Source organism: Arvicanthis niloticus, chromosome 23 (genome assembly GCF_011762505.2).
Source record: "Arvicanthis niloticus isolate mArvNil1 chromosome 23, mArvNil1.pat.X, whole genome shotgun sequence".
In the NCBI taxonomy this organism is placed as follows: Eukaryota; Metazoa; Chordata; class Mammalia; order Rodentia; family Muridae; genus Arvicanthis; species Arvicanthis niloticus.
Window position 1 is genome coordinate 10,080,306 of NC_133430.1, and position 19,776 is coordinate 10,100,081.

The 19,776-nt window shown below is 51.0% G+C and overlaps 2 protein-coding genes across 2 annotated transcripts in view; one reads left to right on the forward strand and one right to left on the reverse strand.

Annotated features, from left to right (window-relative positions):
- The first annotated feature begins 125 nt into the window (after nt 1–125).
- Nucleotides 126–9,733, forward strand: Slc25a29 (solute carrier family 25 member 29). Its single transcript, XM_076921197.1, has 4 exons — nt 126–348; nt 4,580–4,623; nt 7,748–7,831; nt 8,093–9,733. Exons 1-4 carry the CDS (start codon nt 315–317, stop codon nt 8,849–8,851), a joined length of 921 nt encoding a protein of 306 aa, XP_076777312.1. The 5' UTR covers nt 126–314; the 3' UTR covers nt 8,852–9,733.
- Nucleotides 9,734–15,005: 5,272 nt separating this feature from the next.
- The window catches only part of Yy1 (YY1 transcription factor), a 28,890-nt gene continuing 24,119 nt past the window's right edge, over nt 15,006–19,776 (reverse strand). Inside the window, exon 5 of the mRNA XM_076921193.1 lies at nt 15,006–19,749. Within this exon, the coding sequence (XP_076777308.1) occupies nt 19,567–19,749 (183 nt within the window). The 3' untranslated portion in view covers nt 15,006–19,566. The remainder of the gene's footprint in view (nt 19,750–19,776) is intronic.

Below are 19,776 nucleotides of genomic sequence, written 5' to 3' on the forward strand. Positions count from 1 at the left end.
CGCGCCCGAGGCCACACCCTCCAGGCGCGCCCAGCCAATGAGGCTTGGCGGCGGCACCCGGAGCGCGGGGTGTGTCCGCGCCTCGCTTGCCGATTGGTTGCGCTCTGCCCCCCCGCGGAGGGCTGAGGCCGGCGGGGCGGGGCGCGCCGTGCGAGGTGAGGCCCTGCAAGCTGGACGCCAGGGGAGCGCTTTTCTAGGAGTCGCCACCCCGACTCAGCTGCGCGCCCGGAGGCCCGATAGCAGGAGTCACGACGGCCAGCCGCGGGCCGAGGCCCGAGAAGTAGTAAGACTCAGCCGGCTCGCCGGGCCGGGCTATGGCGCTCGACTTCCTGGCTGGATGCGCCGGAGGTAAGGAGATGACCGGCATGCCAGGCACGCAACCTGAGTGGTACATTGGGGACAGGTGTCTTCTTGACCCTTGCGTGCGCACTGGGTGCAAGGTCTGGGGATCCCTGCAGCATCGCGGCTTGGCCTGAGGCAGGGACAGAACAGGAGGATGCCGGGCGCGCAGCCTGCTGATCCTTCCCGCAGCTGTCCCAGCGAGGCTGGTGACACCTCGTGACCTCATAGAGGGCTGGCCCGACCCCAGATGCCCAGCGCTTCCAATGCGATGCTTTAAACTGCTGAAGGGCTCAGGAGAGGAGGAGGCGGTCCACCGGGTGGTCAGATTGGTGGTACTGTCAACCTGACTGGAGAGAGCCTGAGAACAGGCCAGGTCTGGCCATGACCCTACGGTGCGGACCTGTTGACTGTTTAGTGCCTTTCCTTTTACCTAGAGAATTAGTTTTATTTAGTAAGTATTAAATAAAGAGCCTGGTTTAGCCATTGGGGTTCCAAGTAAATCCACTGAGGTGGCAGTGGTCTGGCCGGTTATGTCAAGGCTGAGTTCAGCTCTTAGGCCCAAACCTGGCTCCTCACCCACCTGTCCTGCTGTCTTCATCCACTTACCTTCATGGCTCTACCCGGAAAGGTCTTGCCTGGAACAGTGATAGACTGGAGCTGGCCTTAGGTGTTTAATCCGTGCTTGCTTCTTCCTGGGTGGAGAAGGCTAGACTGGCAGAATGCCTTCCCAGATCAGTGACGTGCCTGCAAGGTACTTGAGAACCACCAAACTGTCACCAAGTCTTTCTTCTGTAAGCTGCGGGAAGGGAACAAAGCCCAGAGATTTCTATAAGCCTGTGGGGGAATTAGAGACTCAGAAAGAGCCCCATCTTAGTCCCCAGCTGTAACAGGACAGGCAAGGACCTCTTCTCTTCTATGGCCAAGACCCCCTTGTACTGCAGTTTCCCCGGGGCCAGGGTTCCCTCCAGTTGTAGCCTGGTGAGTACAGTTGACCTGGGGAGCATATATTCACCCCAAGGCTGGGCCTGCTTAGAGACTCTTGACCACCCCCCCCCTCCCAACTGTCCCACAAGCCCATGGGCATTTGCTCAAGTGTCCCTGCCTGGGATACCCATCCATCTTCACCCAGTCTGTCTCAGGGTGGTCATGCCCTGTCTCCAGCCCTGGCCTGTATTCTCACCCAGGGTGTGTAGAGAGAGTGCCCAACTACATGAAGTAAAGCAGGGTGGGTCTGAGCTTTCAGTTGCATGGGGATGGAGGCCATCTACAGACCGAGGTTCATCTAGTAAGGAAAGAGATGGGGTGAGGGGTGGGAAACACACACTCAACCTCTCTGGAGGGCTAGGGTGGCTGCGGGGCAGACATGATCTGATTGTGACCCAGGCTTGCCTTCCAGGTTCCCATCACTGGGGCTGGAGAGATGGTACAGCGGTTAAGAACACTGGCTGCTCTTCCCGAGGTCCTGAGTTCAATTCCCAACATCCACATGGTGGCTCACAGCCATCTATAAAGAGATCTGGTACCCAGGTTCCCATTACTGCACAGCACTGCTCGGAGCAGGGTGTCAGACAATCCGGCCTTATAAATACCAGCCTGATTGCTTCTGGCTTTGGTTCTTTCTCTCTGAAGGACAGGATGATGGTGGGGCCTCTTTCCAGAGGAAGAATGCACCATGGGGGTGCCTAAGTGGCCCAGGACACATCCTATCCTACCTTTAAGCCCTCTGAGAGACATGTACTTGACTGGTTTCTGGTAGTAAGTCATCTCTCTCAGACCTGTGCTGCCAGCTCCTCTAGAACAGTGGTCCCTTCCTGTCCTTGGATAATCATAGTGTGAGAGTTACCCTGGCTATGGTCAGTGGCTTTGGAGTTGGGAGATGGGCCCCTTTCTGTTGGTGTGATCCATCTGAGATGGGTGAGGCAGGGCTACCTGGGTCTCGAAGAGACTGTAGGTCAAAAGGACATGGGTAGGAAGTGGGAATGTCAAGGCCTTCCAGCTTGGGAACTCCCTTGGGGCTTCCCAACAGAAGGGGTGGGTAAGAGGCTTCGTAGTCTCTGCTATGTTTTGGAAGCGGCAAAGACTGTTGATGCCACCTGCTCACAGCTGCTCACAGCTGGGCTCTGTCCTGTGGACAAGGGAGGAGAGCTAACAGGGCATACCCAGATGCCCAGCATACCAGCCATGGGTGCTAGGCTTTCCAAAGCCCCAAGAGTTCCAGATTAGCCTAAGAAAAGACGTTCCACAAGCAGGATTTGCAAGTAACAAAAAAGTGCTAACGAAGGGGCTAGGCCACTCTGCTCTGTGAGGTCCTGCTTCTGCCCCAGCAACCACTAACCAGGAAGTTAAAAACAGGTCAAAATCAGTGGCTCCCCAAGGGAGGAACAAGGTCCCATTGCCAGGGATGGGTAAAGTCGGGTGGATATTCGGGACTTCAGGAGAAAGGGGGCCTGGAGATGGTGGCTAGCGTGAATCGGTAACAGTGGAAATTTCCCCAGCTTGGAACAGGGCATGAAACGGCAGCTCAAAGGCTGGTGGAGTGCCAAGCAGGGTTGCTTTAAAGAAACAGCCACCCCCTTGGCACCCCCTGGTGTCATTTCTAAAGTCCACACATAAAATCTCAGAGGCGTCCTGAGAGAACAGTAAGAGGGTTAGCAGTAGACTTCTTACCTGCAGCACTGGATATAGCCCAGCAGACTCCAAGCTGAGAGGAGCCATGGGAAAGAGGCAGCGATGGACCTGTGGTAGGCGAGGGGTCAGGGGCTGCTCACCTTTTGCCTGCGTAAAGATGGAAGTGTTACTAGAAAGTGTTTTACTGAATTAAAAGTGCGGGACAGTAAAAGGGCACAGTGAATGGAGGCCGGAGTCGGTCGCACGTCACGGGGACGCTACAGAGACAGGCTGTGATCTGTGATCTCTGTGAGTCTATACAGGGAGATCCAGGCTAGCCAGTGTGACCGAGTGAGACCCCATCTCAAAAAGAAAGAAGTTAAAAGGGCAGACGCATGGAGCAGGATGGACGTCACAGAAGGATGTTACCTAGTGCCCTGGCAGGATCTGTGGCCAGCCTTCACAGGGCCAGGGCGGTGAGTGGGAAGGAAAGAGCCCCAGGCCACAGCTGCAGCTCCAGTTTCATCACTTCCTGGCCAAGCTCCAGGGATGTACTGCTGTGGGCTCCTCTGTCCTGCTTTGCTCATTTGTAGAATGAGTTAATCGGAGGATTAGGATCGTGGTGAACAGAGCGGGCAGTTTGTAATGTTAATAACGTCCATTGCCCAACACCAACTGCTGCAGTTAAGACGGAAAGTACTAGCAGCCAACGGGGACCTCTTTCTTTCCCTATTGCTAACGGAGGAACCTAGGACCTCAAGCACTGTGAGCAAGCACCCCACCTCTGCCCACAGGCCAGCCCCAAAGAGGCTCATTGACAGATGTCCCCAAGACACGTAGCTGACTTCTGTTTCTCCTTCTGTGAAATGGGGTCATTGGGCTGCAGGGAGTAGGGTGGGGGTGAAGGGGAGTCACGGATGTTCACTACCCGTATGCACTGTGAGGAATGTTCTTCAGACTTCGAGGAGGGGTGAACCTTGCTCTTGGGGGTGGGGTCTCTGGCAGGTCCTTAAATGATAAACTGAGTTATGACTCAGGGTATTGTGGCTCTTGGGAGGTGTCAGCCAGCAGGCAGTGGGTCCTCACGCCACCCTGAAGAGAGAGGGGGAGGGGAAGAGGGAAGAAGAGGGAGATAGAGACACACAGACAGACAGACACACACACACACACACACAGAGGGAGAGGTGTAGAGAGAGAGAGAGAGAGGGAGAGACAGAGAGAAGGAGAGGAGAGAGGGAGAGGGAAGGAGATAGAGACAGACACACACATACACACAGAGAAAGAGGGAGAGGGAGATGATGCCCAGAAGATAAAGTAATAGAAGGAAAATTTAAATCTCAGTGACTAGCTAACTTCTGACTCCAACATTCTCAGGAGCCTCTTGGATCAGGCACCGGGCTAGAGCTATACTGTTCCCTAGGGAACACATCACCTCAAGGAGTGGCAGGGAAAGAGAAAGGACAAATGCTTTCAGCTAATCAGCTCGTTGGCTGGCTCTTGTTACCAGAGGGGATATTACAGGAATCCCTGGGATGAGCCACAGAAGGCCAGGCTTCCTTGCCAGAACCTCACGCCTCCAGGATTCTGCAAAGTTCTGAGGCACTTGGTCACGGGGCCCTTTCTCTTCCAGGTGTGGCAGGTGTGATCGTGGGACACCCTTTTGACACAGTCAAGGTGAGTCTCTCATGGAGGCACAGACATCGGGGACAGGCCTGCAGGGTTTCTGCCCCAGGAACACAGTGAAAGTCATCCCCAGGTTTTGAATGAAGGCAGGGCTGCTATTGGCCACTGAATGAACTACCTTACTTAACCCTTCCTCCTGGAATTGCATCTTCCCAGAGGCTGAGCTGATGGTTGAGGCCACAGCCAAGCGTCTGTGTCACTCGGCTAGCAGAGACTGAGGTAGTGATGGGCAGGTTTTCTTCTTTTCAGCCAGAGGGAGGAAGCTCACCCTTGTCTGATCTGTAGTTCACCTAGCATCTTCATTGGATCACTATATTACTTTATGTGTTCTGCCTGTGTGTCATGTGTGTACCTGGTGGAACTGGAATTCTATAGGTGGTTGTGAACCACCATGTGGACTCTGAGAATTGAGCCCCGAGCTTCTGGAAGGATCACCCACTGCTGTTAACTGTTGAGCACCTCGCTCACCCGCCCCGCGGCATATTCCTGAAAGAAAACCAGGAGTTGTGAAAACGCAGAAGCAAAGGAATCAAACCCTACTGGGCAAGGAGTGGTAGCACACCTGGAATTGCAACGCTGGGGAGAATTGAGAATGTGAGGCCAGCTTGGGTTAGGGAAGCCTGCCACACCAGCTCGATGTGGTAGCAGACACTAAGGTAGAAGCCTTGGGAGGCTAAGGGCGGAGGATCCAAGTTTGAGGGCAGCCTGAGCTGTTCTAGCAAGACCACGTCCCAAACACTTGAAATAAAGTCGAGGGGTTTCTCTTCCAGTCGTTATGGATGGGTGGGTGTCATGACTGTTTTGACTGCTGGCATGTACCTGTGAAGTAGTGTCACCCAGCAAGGTCCCAAGGATCACCACTTTCAAGTGGCCAGGGCTCTAAACATGGAAGCCCTGGGCCGGTACCCTGCCAGTACCTGCTCTGAACCGTATCTTGATTAACTGGAGCTTCAGGCTCTTAGGATCCCTGCACAGAGGTAAAGGAGACAGACCCATATCCTCTGATGGAAAACCCCTGTGGAAATGTCTCCTGTGGCTCGAGCTGTAAATACTCAAATTACTCCCCTGCTGGTTTCCTGGGGCCCACAGGTGACCTGTGATCAGCAGGGCCCTAGACCAGACCTGCACTTGGTACAGACACTAAGCCGGCTCCTTCTCCTCTTGAGTGAGGGAGGAGCTGGAGGCTGAGCTCATCTCAAGCTGGGTTGAGGTTTACTTCCTGCTGCTTCTTCTTCTTCTTTTTTTTTTTTTCCTTCAGTGAACCAGGGGCTTGTTGGCAAAGGAAGGAGCTCAATTATTCAGAGCTGGGATTTCTTCCAGTGTGGGTGTAAAGGCCTGGCCTTGTGCACTGGCTTTAACTTTACAAAGCTCTGTCCTTGGTCCAGGCCTCTGCTGCTGCTGCTTTAGTACCTGACCTGGGGCCAGACATCTGTGGATTGGGGGGTGAATGAGGTTACTAGAGGCTCATTGTCCATCGCATGCCAGGATAGTTTGAGTCAAGTTAATGGGTTAATGCAGGCTCTGGACAGCACAGACATGTCACCCCACAGCAGGTATCCCTTGGAGAAGGCAGCACACCATACACTCTTAGCAAGCGGTGGCCCGTGAATCTCCTTCATAGGCTTGCAAGAATGAAGCCCTGGTCAACCTGTCCACAAAGCAACCCACCATGCTCACACTGTCTGGATGCCTTATCTGTATCCCCCTCTCCCCGCCCCCCCATGGGCTTGCTCCCACCCACGTTGCAGTGTATTTATATTTTGTGATCAAATACACCTCCCACAACTACATCCAGCCAATAAGAGCCTTGGATTTACTTCCTCAGCAGGGCGTGGCAGAGGATGCTGAGTTAGTTGGGACTAGTTCCTGAAGCAGGCCTCTCAGGCAAGAAAGCACTTTTGTCCTAGAATCCAAAAGTCCTCTGAGTTGCTGAACCTCCCCTCCCCACCCCCCACCCCCGCCCCTACAGCTGTTCAGCCACAGGAGTCACCCCACTGCCCATGGAGACCTGGAAAGTCAGAAAGTCAGAAAGTCAGTTTGCATGCCCACGCCTCCCCAACTATGGTTGGGCCATTGGCATTGTGTTCAAGCAAACTAACTATAAAAGTCTGTTGGGTGGTTGGTTCTTAATGTGTATGGGTGGGTGTTTTACCTGTGTGTCTGTGTATGTGTACCCTGTGTGAGCCTGATGCCCATGGAAACCAGGAGAGGGCGTTGTATCCTCTGGAACTAGAGTTCCAGAAGATCTGAGCCACAGAGTGGGTACTGGGAATTGAACCCGGATCCTCTGAAAATGGCTGTTCTTAATCACTCAACTGCCTTTCCAGTCCCTTGTTTATTTTTGTGCTGGTGGGAATCAAACCCAGGACCTTGCACATGCTAGGTAATCCCTCTCTCACCGAGCTACAACCCCAGCCCATGCCTGACCCTTCCTGACAGGTCTAGGGAGCTTGCTAGCTCCTGAGAACATGATGTGACCTAGTTTTCCCCACAGCAGTAACATGGATTCTGAGCCTAGCAAACACCCCTCTCTTCCAGCCACCATAAAGGCCTGTGTGTCAAAGAGCAGAGAAGCTCTCTGGCAACAAAGAGTGCTTTGACGTGGAAGAGGTTCTGGGCCACCAGGCCTGGCACTGTCCCCAAGTCCTGGAGTTATTGCCATGAGTCCCTAAGAAGGCTGTCAGCTGTCAGTCACTGCTCATAACTCATGGTCATGGTTGTCAAAGGGCTACTAGCAAGAACCAAGCAGGAGGAGAATGGAGGCCCAGTATCCCACCCTGATGGAGGTTACTGGTGGGACACCAGGCTGGGATCCCTTTGGCCTCGTCCTCACCTGTGATGACAAGAGTCACCTGAGCAACGGTTGGTTCCAAGAGCTGGTCCGGTGGTAGTGCAAAGGAGAGACCTCTCTTCCACTTGTCAGAGGTCTTGGGGATTGCCAACCCATCTGCAGCCGGCTGTCCTTGTGGCTGTTAGCTCTCAGACACCCAACCCAGCCCCACCCTGGAATCCCAGATCACAGAAAGCTACTAGGCTGCCAGCCCTGTGCACTGCAGGCCAGGGGAATCACTTCCGTGGCTCTGCCTGATCCCCGCTCACTGGCCCTGCCTTGCAGGTGCGGCTGCAAGTCCAGAGCACGGAGAAGCCTCAGTACCGAGGGACACTGCACTGCTTCCAGTCCATCGTCAAGCAGGAAAGTGTGAGTGCCTGGGTGGGCCAACTGTAGGGCTGGGGAGCGAACCCGGAGGTGCTAGAGGCTCAGAAAAGGCTATCAGGCATCCCTAAGGGGCCATGGCTGTGTGAGTTGATCGCCGGGGCGTCCTGGATGGAGGACTTTGCATCTAACAGAATTCTGCATGCTTCCTAGGAGCAGTCAGGTGGGAGGGGCTGCCACTCCCGTATGGAGGGCCCGAGGGCAGGGTGGCATCCCTCATCTCTGATGGCATTTCTGTCTCTGCAGGTGCTGGGCCTGTATAAAGGCCTGGGCTCACCACTAATGGGACTCACCTTCATCAATGCACTGGTGTTTGGGGTGCAAGGTAACACTCTCCGGGCCCTAGGCCAAGACTCACCACTCAATCAGTTCCTGGCCGGTGCAGCAGCAGGCGCCATTCAGTGCATCATCTGTTGCCCCATGGAGCTGGCCAAGACGAGGCTGCAGCTTCAGGCCGTGGGCCCCGCCCGTACCTACAAGGGCCCCCTGGACTGCCTGGTACAGATTTACCGGCATGAGGGCCTGCGAGGCATCAACCGAGGCATGGTCTCCACACTCCTGCGTGAGACACCCAGCTTCGGCGTCTACTTCCTCACCTACGACGTACTGACACGCGCCATGGGCTGCGAGCCTGGTGACCGCCTGCTGGTGCCCAAGCTGCTGCTGGCGGGCGGCACATCAGGCATTACATCCTGGCTCTCCACCTATCCCATGGACGTGGTTAAGTCACGGCTGCAAGCCGACGGGCTGCAAGGAAGCCCTCGCTACCGCGGCATCGTGGACTGCATGCGGCAGAGCTACCAGGCTGAGGGCTGGCGAGTCTTCACGCGAGGGCTGGCCTCCACGCTGTTACGTGCCTTCCCGGTTAATGCTGCCACCTTTGCCACGGTCACTGTGGTGCTTAAGTATACCCGGGGAGAAGAGGCTCCGGTAGAGAGTGAGGCAGCTCCAGGCACTTCTACCACTCCTGCTGGGCCTGCTCTGGCCCAGCCTTCCAGTCTGTGACACTGTCTGTCCCATCAACTTCCCCAGGGCCACTTTGTTGGAACTTGACACAGAGAAGATGGCTCCTCAGCCAATTTTGCTCATTGGCCAATGATACCAGCCACTCTATACTCCACAGGCCTTTATTTTCCTAGCTGTACAATGGGGACTCTTCCTCATACACGGTACATTTGGGAAGATCAAGCCTAGCTAAGTCTGCACTATGCAGACTGAACTGCCAGTCACACTCTTCCAAGCCCAGCACGCCCAGGGGTATCTCCGAGCCAACTCTTACAAGCTGGCCAAGGACCCACCCATTCCCCACATCCTCCATCGACAGTCCCAGGAAAACACTTGGCCACTTCTTACTGTTAGGGACAGTAGGCAGCATGCAATGTTCCTGGTGTTGCAGACTAACCCTGCCTCCGTGCCTAGCTTCTCCGCTGCTGCCCTTGAACTGTAGAGCAGGGTTGGCACCAGGCCTGTTGGGGATTGAGCCAGTGTAGGGCTTGAATGGGAACAGATAGGCCACTGGCCTCAACGTCTTCACAGGGAAATTGTGTAACAGCTATGGCAAGACAAAATCTTCTCACCCCTGGGCCTCGGGCTACCTGTCTGTAAAATGGGGACCCCGGTCAGCTGATGTCTGGCTTACTTACTGCCAGTCAGGATTCCCAATGGTAGGTAGGCAGAGGGCCCAGGAGAACAACAGTGTGAAATCGATCCATTTCCCAGTAAATGTCGTCTTTCTGGGCATTGTCAGTGCCTGTGCCTGTAAAGGCACAGAGGTCTTGGTACCAGTACAGAGTTGCCAGTTTGGACCTGCCTGGGCAGGGGAAACTGAGCTCTGGCTGGCTGTCACCGTTGTACTGTCCTCTAAAGGAATAAAGTCTTATTTTTTAAGTGTGTGAAGCTCTTCTCTGCATGGTACAAGGGACTCACTGGCTATGGCCTGTGTACTTGAAGCTGGCCCACATGACTTGGAGCAGGTCAAGGTGACATCTAAGCCTTCCTGGTCCGCAGGGAGGGTAAATGGATGGAGGCAGGAGTGTTACTTAAGGTCACAAACAGGCCCTTTAGAAAGTACCGTCATTCCAGAAACTGGAGGCCTGTGGTGGGGGATCCCTGGAGGAGAAAAGGTATGGGTGGACCTGACTTGGGCCACTAGTGTGTCCCCAGCTCAGCATCAGGGAGGGCTTCTGGGAAGAGGCCTCCTTAGTCTGCACGTGAAGTCTCTGCCTCCCTTAACTACCTGTGCTGTAACTGGAGGCTCTTCCCAGGCTGACGCTCAAAGGCTCCTTAATATAGATGAGGGGAAGGGCAGGGATTGGAAGTACCCATGTCCCCCAGCTCCGTGCCATAGCACCTCTTGAACCTAACTACAGTAGTAAAATCACACTTCTAGGGACAGAAGGCAGAGGAGCGTCTGCTTGACCCCGAGCCCACATCTTGGCCTTTCTCTTCTCTTCCTTGTATAGGAAAACAAGTGATAATTCCCTGGGCAGCGGGGACAGAAGAGGTGGCCTTCCCTGGCTCTTCAGTCTAGTGACTGTTTCTCAGGGGCAATATGGTTAGGGCCTGGGCCACAGGGCACCCAGGGTCCCAATTACCCTCAACTGTACACACCTGTGCTTTCCAGAAAAGTCCTCATGTGACCAAGCAAGGCAGGAGTGGGTCAGCTGCCCCCTGCTCCAGTGCCAGGCCTACAATACACGGACAAGCCCCTTGCTTGAGGAGTGATTGACAGGGACTACCTCACCCTTGGCAGAAAGCATACTTACCTGCTGGTCCACCTTGCAAGCCCAAACTCATCTTACATCCATTCGCTCCTTGACTTGAACTTAATCTCTCATAAGTACAATATGGGAGTTTTATTTCTTATGCTTTGAGATACAGTCTTGCTATGTAGCACAGGCTAGCCTAAAATGGGTATGGGTGTGTCACCATACCCAGCTTATGAGGGGTGGGAGGCGGTACGCAAAGAACCCAGACTGAAGGTAAGAAGGAAGACCCGGAAGCTGGGTCTCTGATTTAAGGTCATCCCCTACTTGCAGGCCATCTGCAGTCTCAGGGCACATTCTGTCCCCTACAGAATGGTTGCACCCCATCAAGTGTGGCAGAAGCAACTAGTGTCTCGTTCTGTTTGCTTTTCAGTACTAGGGGTTGAAACTAGCTTCCTCCGCGTGCACGCGCTCTCCGGCTGGGCTCCATACTCAGCCCTCCCACCGCTTCCTTTGGAACTCAAGTCTGTATCAGACAGAGGCAGGCCATGAACTTGAGATTCCCCCTGACTCAGCCTCCAGAGATGCTGGGGGAAGTGACCAGGGCCACCAAGCCCCACGCATATTCTGTTCCTTGCTTTTGTACAGGTCCCTCAGGCTGAGGCTCCTTCCTCAATCCCCAAATTCCCCAGAGCCCTGAAAGACTGTTCTTAAGGAGGTGACTGTGTGACTAAAGGAATATGGGTGAGCCAAGGGCCAAGTGAGAGGATGCAGCCCACGCCTAGAGGTAGAAAGGGTTGGGTGGGGGATGGGAATCTGGGTCAAAGGTCCCCTGAGGGCTGGCTGGAGTCGACCAAGGTTCTAGGGAGTAACAACCTACAGGCCAGGTCTGGCCTTGAGTTACTTCATGTTATAAATGTCACGGCCTGGACCTCAACTACTCAGTTTTGAGTATAAATGCCAAGAAAGAATGACTCCACATCCTGTTTACACGAGTAAACTCCATCTGCCAAGCACACCGGGAGGCACAAATTGATCATTTATTTGTGTCAATAAATAATGATCCCTGTGAATATATCAAGTCACATCAGAAACACCAGACGTGGGAACTAACCAATCCTACTGGATGGATCCACTTCACCTAGGACTGTAGAATGAGCACTGGGCCGGTGAGATGGCTTAGCAAGGAAGGGTGCTTGCGGCCAAGCCTATGAACCTGAGCTCAATCCCTTCCATATAAATGGAAGAAGAGAATCAACTCCTCTGACTTTTCCTCTGACCTCCACATACTCACTACAACACACACACACACACACACACACACACACACACACACACACACACACACAAATTTTTTAATGTAACAAGGAGTTCTCCAAGACTTATATGGCAGGCATATTGACCACCACCTGGTCACTCATCGTCACCCGCGTCCAGGAAAACTGCCGCACTGAAGGACTGCCTGGGTGCCCTGAGCCAGCTGGAGCGCAGGTTACACTTGAACACGCGGGTCTCGAACAGGCCATGTAAGCACTGTGGTTCCTAAGACTCGGTGGATTTCCAAAATGCTCTTTCCTGAATCAGCTCTCTGCCTTCTGAGCCTCAAGGAAACTTGAGCCTCGTCAACCCTTTCTTGGCTGTACATTTTGTATAGTTGTGTGAAGTGTAAAGTGTGATCTAAGTTAATATTAGTAATTAAGACTAATTAAGGGAATAAGGGGCTGGCTGGAGAGATGGGCTGAGTTAAGAGTATTTTTTGCTCTTGCAGAAGACCTGGGTTTGATTCCTACCATCCATAACTCCAGTTTCAGGAGATCTGACACCCTCTTCTGATAGCCAAGGGCTCCAGGCACATGGTTTAGACATAAATACAGGCAAAACACTCATACTTCTAAAATAAATACGTCTTTAAAAGAAGACTGAAACAAAACCAAAGGATCGGTGGCCATTGTTTGGCCTCCAAGCATAGTTGAGATTTACTTGACAAATACAAAGCTCTTTTCAGCTTGCAACATGGTCTCATGTAGCCCAGGTTAGCTTGGAGCTCACTTTATAAGCAAGGCTGCCTTTGACGTGATCTTTCTTGCAGCTGCCTGGCTGGGATTAGAGGTGTGTGCCATCACAACCTGGCTAGTAATTTATTGTCAGTTAATAACTTCTGACACGGGAAGATACAAATGTGTCCCCTGATGCTTCTACTGGAGCTAATCCTGCCTGTTGGGTTTTCCTGCTGTCCTGTGAAGAATGGCTGGGTGCAGTGAGGATTGTGGCTCAGACAAGCCTTCCTGTAAAACCAGATTATGGCATCGACCTTGGAGGCTATTGAGAGGATGCCCTTTGCCAAGCTCCTAGCCCCGTAGTGCCGAGCTCACTAGTGTGGGGGCCTGTGGAAGGCTTGCTTGCATGGTACACGGGTGTCATGAGTGCTTTTTAGTTCATGAGATCCTAGCAGGTCCAAACACAGGGCAGGATGCTGCTCCCTGCTCTCTAGCCCTGTCTCCCAAATCATTCTTCCAAGAGATTTGGGCAGTAGCCTTACCCATTTGTAGCCCTTTAACTGATATAGGGCCAATGAAGAATCGCAGCAGGTTTCCAGGTCCTGCCACATCATTTGGCTTCCTTCCTTTGACTGCACCCAGCACTGCCAGGACTTGCTTTGAATAGGAAGCATTTTCCTTCCCTGGAGCATCTCATTCCTGGATGCTGAGACACCTGTCTGCCCTGGGGCATTCCAGGACTCTAGAACATCTGCTCTGGTGCCCCAAGCCTCAGTCCGGACCCTGATCCTCTCCTTTGTGAGCTGGGCCCAGCAGTCTGGTCTTTAAAGCACACACCAGATCCTACCACTTCCAAGGATAAAACCCAATGGCAGCCAGATACTGAGATAAACCCCCAGCTCTGCCTCACAGCCTGTGATGGATGCACTTGGCAGCATGCAACAAAGAAGCCAAGGAGATGTCAGCCCTCTGACAGGGCCACCGAGGCCAGCTGCACTCCCCCTGTCCCATACACACCTTATTCTGTGTAGCCCTGGCTATCCTGGAACTTGCTCTGTAGACCAGGCTGGCCTCCGATTCAGATTCCAGAGATCAACCCGCATCTGCCTCCCAGAGTGCTACCATTAAAGTCATGCACCAGCACATACAGCTGACAGTGCACTGTTTCATAGCTCAGCACTTAATGTTTATGTCTCCTTCTACGAGGTGAAGTACAAGTGGCATTAATGTAGGGCCGTAAGTTCCTTAAACAGGGTTTGACATGGCTAAGCAGTTAAGAGCACTGACTGCTCTCCCAGAGGTCCTGAGTTCAATTCCCAGCAACCACATGGTGGCTCACCACCGTCTATGACTGAGATCTGCTGCTCTTCTGGCCTGCAGGTATACATACAGAGCATTCATGATACATAAATCTTAAAAAAAAACCAAAACCCAGGGTCTGACATGTAAACACAGAACAGAGTCAAGAACCCGGGAATTCCAGCAAGACAAGCTGGGATACAGTGATTCTTTCCCCTGTAGGGTGGGACGCAGGCCTGAGTTGATGCTGAAATTTGGAGGGTTACATAGAACAGGCCATTTTCCCCGGGGGAAGGGCTTTCCTAGTGTGCACAGCAGCTAACTATTCTAGCTTATAAAGGTCCAGGTGGGGCAGAAAGCCCATTCACTCTATTTGCAAAGGGCAGTCAGAGCTTCCCTGAAAGGAGGTTAGGAGAGATCCCCAGGCCCAGGCCAACATCAGAAACTAACACCACACAGCGAAAGCTAAAAGGCCCGTATTTTAAGTGGCCCATGGAGAGTTCTGGGCCTGTTTCTTCACTCTAAGCACAATCCAAATGCCCCCCAATTTCTCCGGTGGTTTGGAGATTAAAGATACAAGCCCCTCAAAGGTAGGCTGCCAGGTCTTTGGGAATACCTACAGAGAACAGCCCATTTACCAGCCAAAGACGCAGGAACAAATGTTCATCCCAGCTGCTCTGTGGACCTCAGCAGTTTAGGGATTACATGGACTGAGGCCTTGCCACCTCAGCAACATTATGCCTGCAGCCCCCCTTCAGGGCAGGGAGCCTTGCTTATGTCACCATCAGGCTCCAGGGCCCCAGGCAGGCCACAGAAGTACATTCCTAGCCAAGTCCTGGGCAGTTTTACTAAGTTTTATGAGTCCATCTTTTGGCTCTTTAGCTTCCGGAGGCCAATCAGGGGGAGAGGGGGAGGAGCACGATCCCAAGATGTGCTTTTAGGAGAATGGATGGGGCTCTTACCACAACTCCTTCTGGCTAGGGAGTGGAACCTTTCTCAAACTTGTGACTTGGGTACCAGGTACACCGTTCTTGGGCGAGAAGGGTTCAACAGTAATCTTCCCTGGGAATCTAGGCACCCTCAGATCCGGTAGGGCAGCTCACCCCTAGGCTTAAGGGAGAATGTCAGCAAAGCGAGGAACAAACAGAACCACAGGCATTAAGAAGCTTAACATCAGCGTTTTTTATTGTATTGTATAGAGCCATGTTACACATGCTTGGTGCTTCAAACTGAGTTATGTTTTTCTGGATGCGAAGCCATCTGATGCTTGATGCGGATGCTTTAAATACTATAATATTTCTGTGTCTATGATCTATGAGCTAAGGAAAAAACCAAGGACAATTCCAGAACAGCAAAGAACACTTAAGAGATGTACATGACACACAATGTGAAGTCCTTGAGCCAGGGCCTATGGGAGTTCCCAGAAAATGAAAACACAACTTTTCTTGCTATTTGTAGACATCAGAGTTTAACAGTTGCTGGCATTAGAAAGAGGTGACTCTGGTACTGATGCCTTCTTTCCTCCCTTTTGTATGTAGACACCATGTGGCTCCAGGCAGGGAGGCAGAAAACCAACACAGCTGTCCATCTTCAATGTCATTTCTTAGGGTGCCTGAGTGGTCTCTTATGAGTATCAGCAAATCTGCCACTCTGAAATGCCAAGCAACATGCTGCCAACTAATCCCCTCAGTGATGTCCAGAATGCTGGCTAGGCACACCTTGTACCAGTCTGGAAGGTGCACTCACTCTGCCTGTGACCAACACTCAATTCCAATGCCTTAACCATTTTATAAGGGACTGAGTGACATTTGTTCACATCTGCCACCCACCCCTTCCTATGAAGTCTACATACTGTCCCAGATGGAGGATGATTTTCCTGGCACCATACTGACCGATTATGCCCAAAGATGCCAGGTAGCCTCTCAGCCACAGAGCCACCTTCTTCCTCCCAGAATGACTTACTCACCTGACAAGCCTGTACTTAAGCCATCTTGAGGCTACCAAAGCACCTGGGCTTACCCTGAGAGTAGTTAACAAGAGAAAAGCTCGATATTTTGGAGACCTAACCAACTTGGTCAATGCTGCTGGGATGTGATTTGAAGCATGGAATAGCTTTTTGTTCTGACCAGAGTTTCAAGTGTTGCGAGCACATCTGCTTTGGAGTTCTGAGTTCCTATCCTCAGCTAGAGTGTATCTGCCGGGTCCTGGACCTGGGCTCTAGAAGAGGTCACACTAACACCAAAGGGCTGCAGAGTGAGCTAGGGGCCTCTTGTGGCCAGAGAAACAGTCTGTGCTAGAAAAGGAACACAGCAGACAATAGGGGTGCTAGGACAATGCCTTTTAGTGTCAGTCATGGATGGCAACTCTGTGCTCATCTCCCTGTTCTGACCTTGAAGTCCCCACTCTTGCTGTAGGCTAAATGTCAAGAGGGAAAAAAAAAAAACAAAAAAAACAAAAAACAAAAAAAAACCCACCACTGAAGACTGACTAAATCATGCCAATTCTGGAACACAGGGGAAAGGGAGAAGTAGTCAAGTCCCTGTCTATAGTGGGAAGTGGATAAAATTATGGGCCAAGACTGCCTGGGTCATAGACATACACTATAGTCAGTGATTTGAGGGTTCTACCACAGGGGAGTCCTGCAGAGTGGAAAGGTAGGGTGGGTGCTAAGGTAGGCCAGCACCGTAAGCCCAGAGCACCACACACTTCCCTGACAGACAGTAGGCTCTCATCTATGTGAAGACACAAGCTAAGCCTGCCTAGAAACATGGACAGGCATTGCACACACTATCCCTTCAAGAGGCCTTACATACCCAAACAAAACAAGCAGCATTTGGAAGGACCTGTGTGTGGAAACCAAATTGGGGGTGGGGAGATCTTGGTTTTCCTCAGCTCCTCAGGCCTGGAGTCTGGGCAAAGTACACACATTGCACAGGATCAGCACATCGAGAGCTCAGCATCTCTGTGGGAAATAAGTGACAGCTCTGTACACAGATAATATGCCCCCAACCCCACTACCAAAGAGGGGCGAATAACAAATTTAAAAATAGAAAATAATATCTTATTGGGTGTAAACTTATCCTCTGGAGCTTTTACATTACATTTGCTAAAAACATGCATTTATTTCTGCTCAGATGTAAGAAAATATGTCTATCAGTATTACTTACAAATCAGGTTAAGTGTCTAGACAATGGACTCACTGTTAGAACACCATTTCAAATTTAGTAAATTACATCTATAACAAAACTATAAATTCTAACAAGCAAAATGGGTTTAAGCCAAAGCCAATGAGAAGCAGCTTTCTTCTGACCACTGACATGTCAGTTCCCTATGCTGCTGTCCTAAGCGAGGACCTGCATACCACGTTGTCTTTGAACCCCCAAATGAACTCCTAACCGAAGTTAACTGCACACTGAGAAGACAATGCCAACACAGAAAGGGCGAAGACGATGAAGACTGCTCATTCAGACAGAAAGGGACAGAAGAGATGGCCGAGGGCATCTCCCAAGGAATCAAGGCACAGAGGATGAGGCCTCGCTCTACACATGGGCCTGACTCTCAGGGTGGCTGGCTGGCAGGCCTTTCCACAGCACAGGTCTGCTCTGCTGTGGAGCCTTGGGCAAGGGTCTTGAGGTGCCAGGGCCAGGCTCAAGGGTAGCACAACATTGGGTGAGGGAGGGCAACGTGGCTCTGGCCTCCGACTGCAGGGCATTTGGGAAAGCTCAACCTGATGGTAGGGAGAAGGCCTGGGTGCTCACAAAAGCGCCGTCAGGAGCCTCTGCACAGGCCTGGTGGAGAGTACATGGGTACTTGGCTCTGAAGGGGCCCCTTTAGGCTTGCCCCCTCCTGACTGCCAGGCGCAGGAAAGCCTGCCCTCTAGCACACAGCTGGGTCTGCTGAGCTCAGTCCTGTCAACTCCTCACTGGATCAGATTCTGGACGAATAAAACACGTGTCCCAAATTACGATTTCCATGTATGGTTCAGAAGGCACTTCAAAATTCCAGAGCCACGGGCCACTGTTTCCAGGTCACCAATCCTCCTGGTGAGGCCATAAGAAATTGGGCTAAGTGTTCGACCGGTTGGTCTCCCGGCCTCTTTGTGACTGAATCTGGTATTTGTCATTTTACCTTGTAGTCAAGCATTCAGCACAGAAAGACAGACAGGTTTGCATTTTGAATAATGAGATTTTGATGTATCACGGCAGTTTATAAAATATTTAACAAGTCTGGTATTTGACCCTAGGTAAGATTCAAAAATTATACATTGAAGAGGTCACACATGACAAGTCAAGTACTCACTGAGTACAACTTTCTAATAATAATCTAATTGCCTTGCCGCTCTGCACTTAGTGTGTCTACAAGCAAACAGCTACTGGCACTCAACTGCTACATTTGATAGCATCTAATAAGGACTGCACTGAGATTTCCTGTTGGACTAGACAAGGAGCCACTGCCATTGAAGGCAGCCTGAGTGATGAGAAAGAAGGCCCATCCTCCCTCGGGGCACCCACTACCAGCCAGTGCCTTCCCTTCAGAAAGCATCAGGCCCATGCAAACAGATCACTCTTCACACACCAGGGTATCAAGGACAATCCTGCCAGCCATGGGCCGTCTGTGTACTCTGAGGTAGTTTCCTAGCTCGGGGTGCCTCCTGCCTGCTCTCAGAATTCAGGGCATGTAGGAAATGCTAAGTGTCCGTGCATGGACCTCATCACAGTCACTGTCACTGAGTGCAAAATAAAGGAAACTCGAGTTGCTTTATTTAGCTTCCAATTTCTGGGAGGCTCAAGAATTAATAAGTATTCTGGACAACAGAAGAAAATAAGGCTGTGCTTACAGATCTCTTTCTGCCATAATCTTTCTTTAGGATTGCTATTTTATTGTTGCCCTTTCTGTTACATGGATGTACACATCAGGTGTTAAAAGGTACAATACATTCTACAACTGAGCACCACTTTCTGTAACTGAACAGGCAAAGAAATTACACTGAACATCAGCATCTGGCAGTATTTTTTTGGGAAAAAAAAGTGACTAAAATGGGTTTAAATTGATTAACACTATTAAATCACATCTAATATTTGATACTACATGATTCAATACAGCTATACGATACAATTATACAAAATGTGTTAACATCAAAGAATACAACCAAAATTAAGATAGCAAACAAAACCTATATAACTTTTTTTTTGTACAGGAAAAATACTTTTGAAGTATGCATGTAACTGCCCATTCTTTTAAAGAAAATCTACCGCAAGCAAAGTTATCAACCTCCAGAAAAATCACACAGCATTACTAAGCATATCCCCAAAAAGTGTACAATATGCACACTTGGAAAATACAAAATTAAAAAAATTGTAAGCAACAGGTGAGCTTCATATTTATAAGAATGTGAAAAGAAGTCCCATTTTTAGCACTGTTGTATAAAGAATTGTCTTTTGATGCGAAGTTCATGAATTGTCCTCCTGTTGGGACCATACTTTACAAAAACACCTTGTTTTTGAAACGAGATTACAGAGCAAGATAGAGCATCTTAGCAATGTCATCTTATTAAAGTATTTTTTAAATTTTTACTACTTTATCAAAACATGTCCCTTAAGTGTGTAGGATTCATTTTTAAAATTCTTCCTAGAAATAATATACAAAGGAGAGGCATATTTATTCCCAATCACACTCCTGAAGAGGCTTCCCAGGGCTGAGAAGGTCTTCTCTCTTCTTCTCACTGGTTGTTTTTGGCTTTAGCATGTGTTAAGATGTGAGATTTCAGGTTAGTTGACTGAGCAAACTTCTTATTACAACCGTCGAAGGGGCACACATAGGGCCTGTCTCCGGTATGGATTCGCACATGTGTGCGCAAATTGAAGTCCAGTGAAAAGCGCTTCCCGCAGCCTTCGAATGTGCACTGTCAAGGAAAAACCAGACATCAACC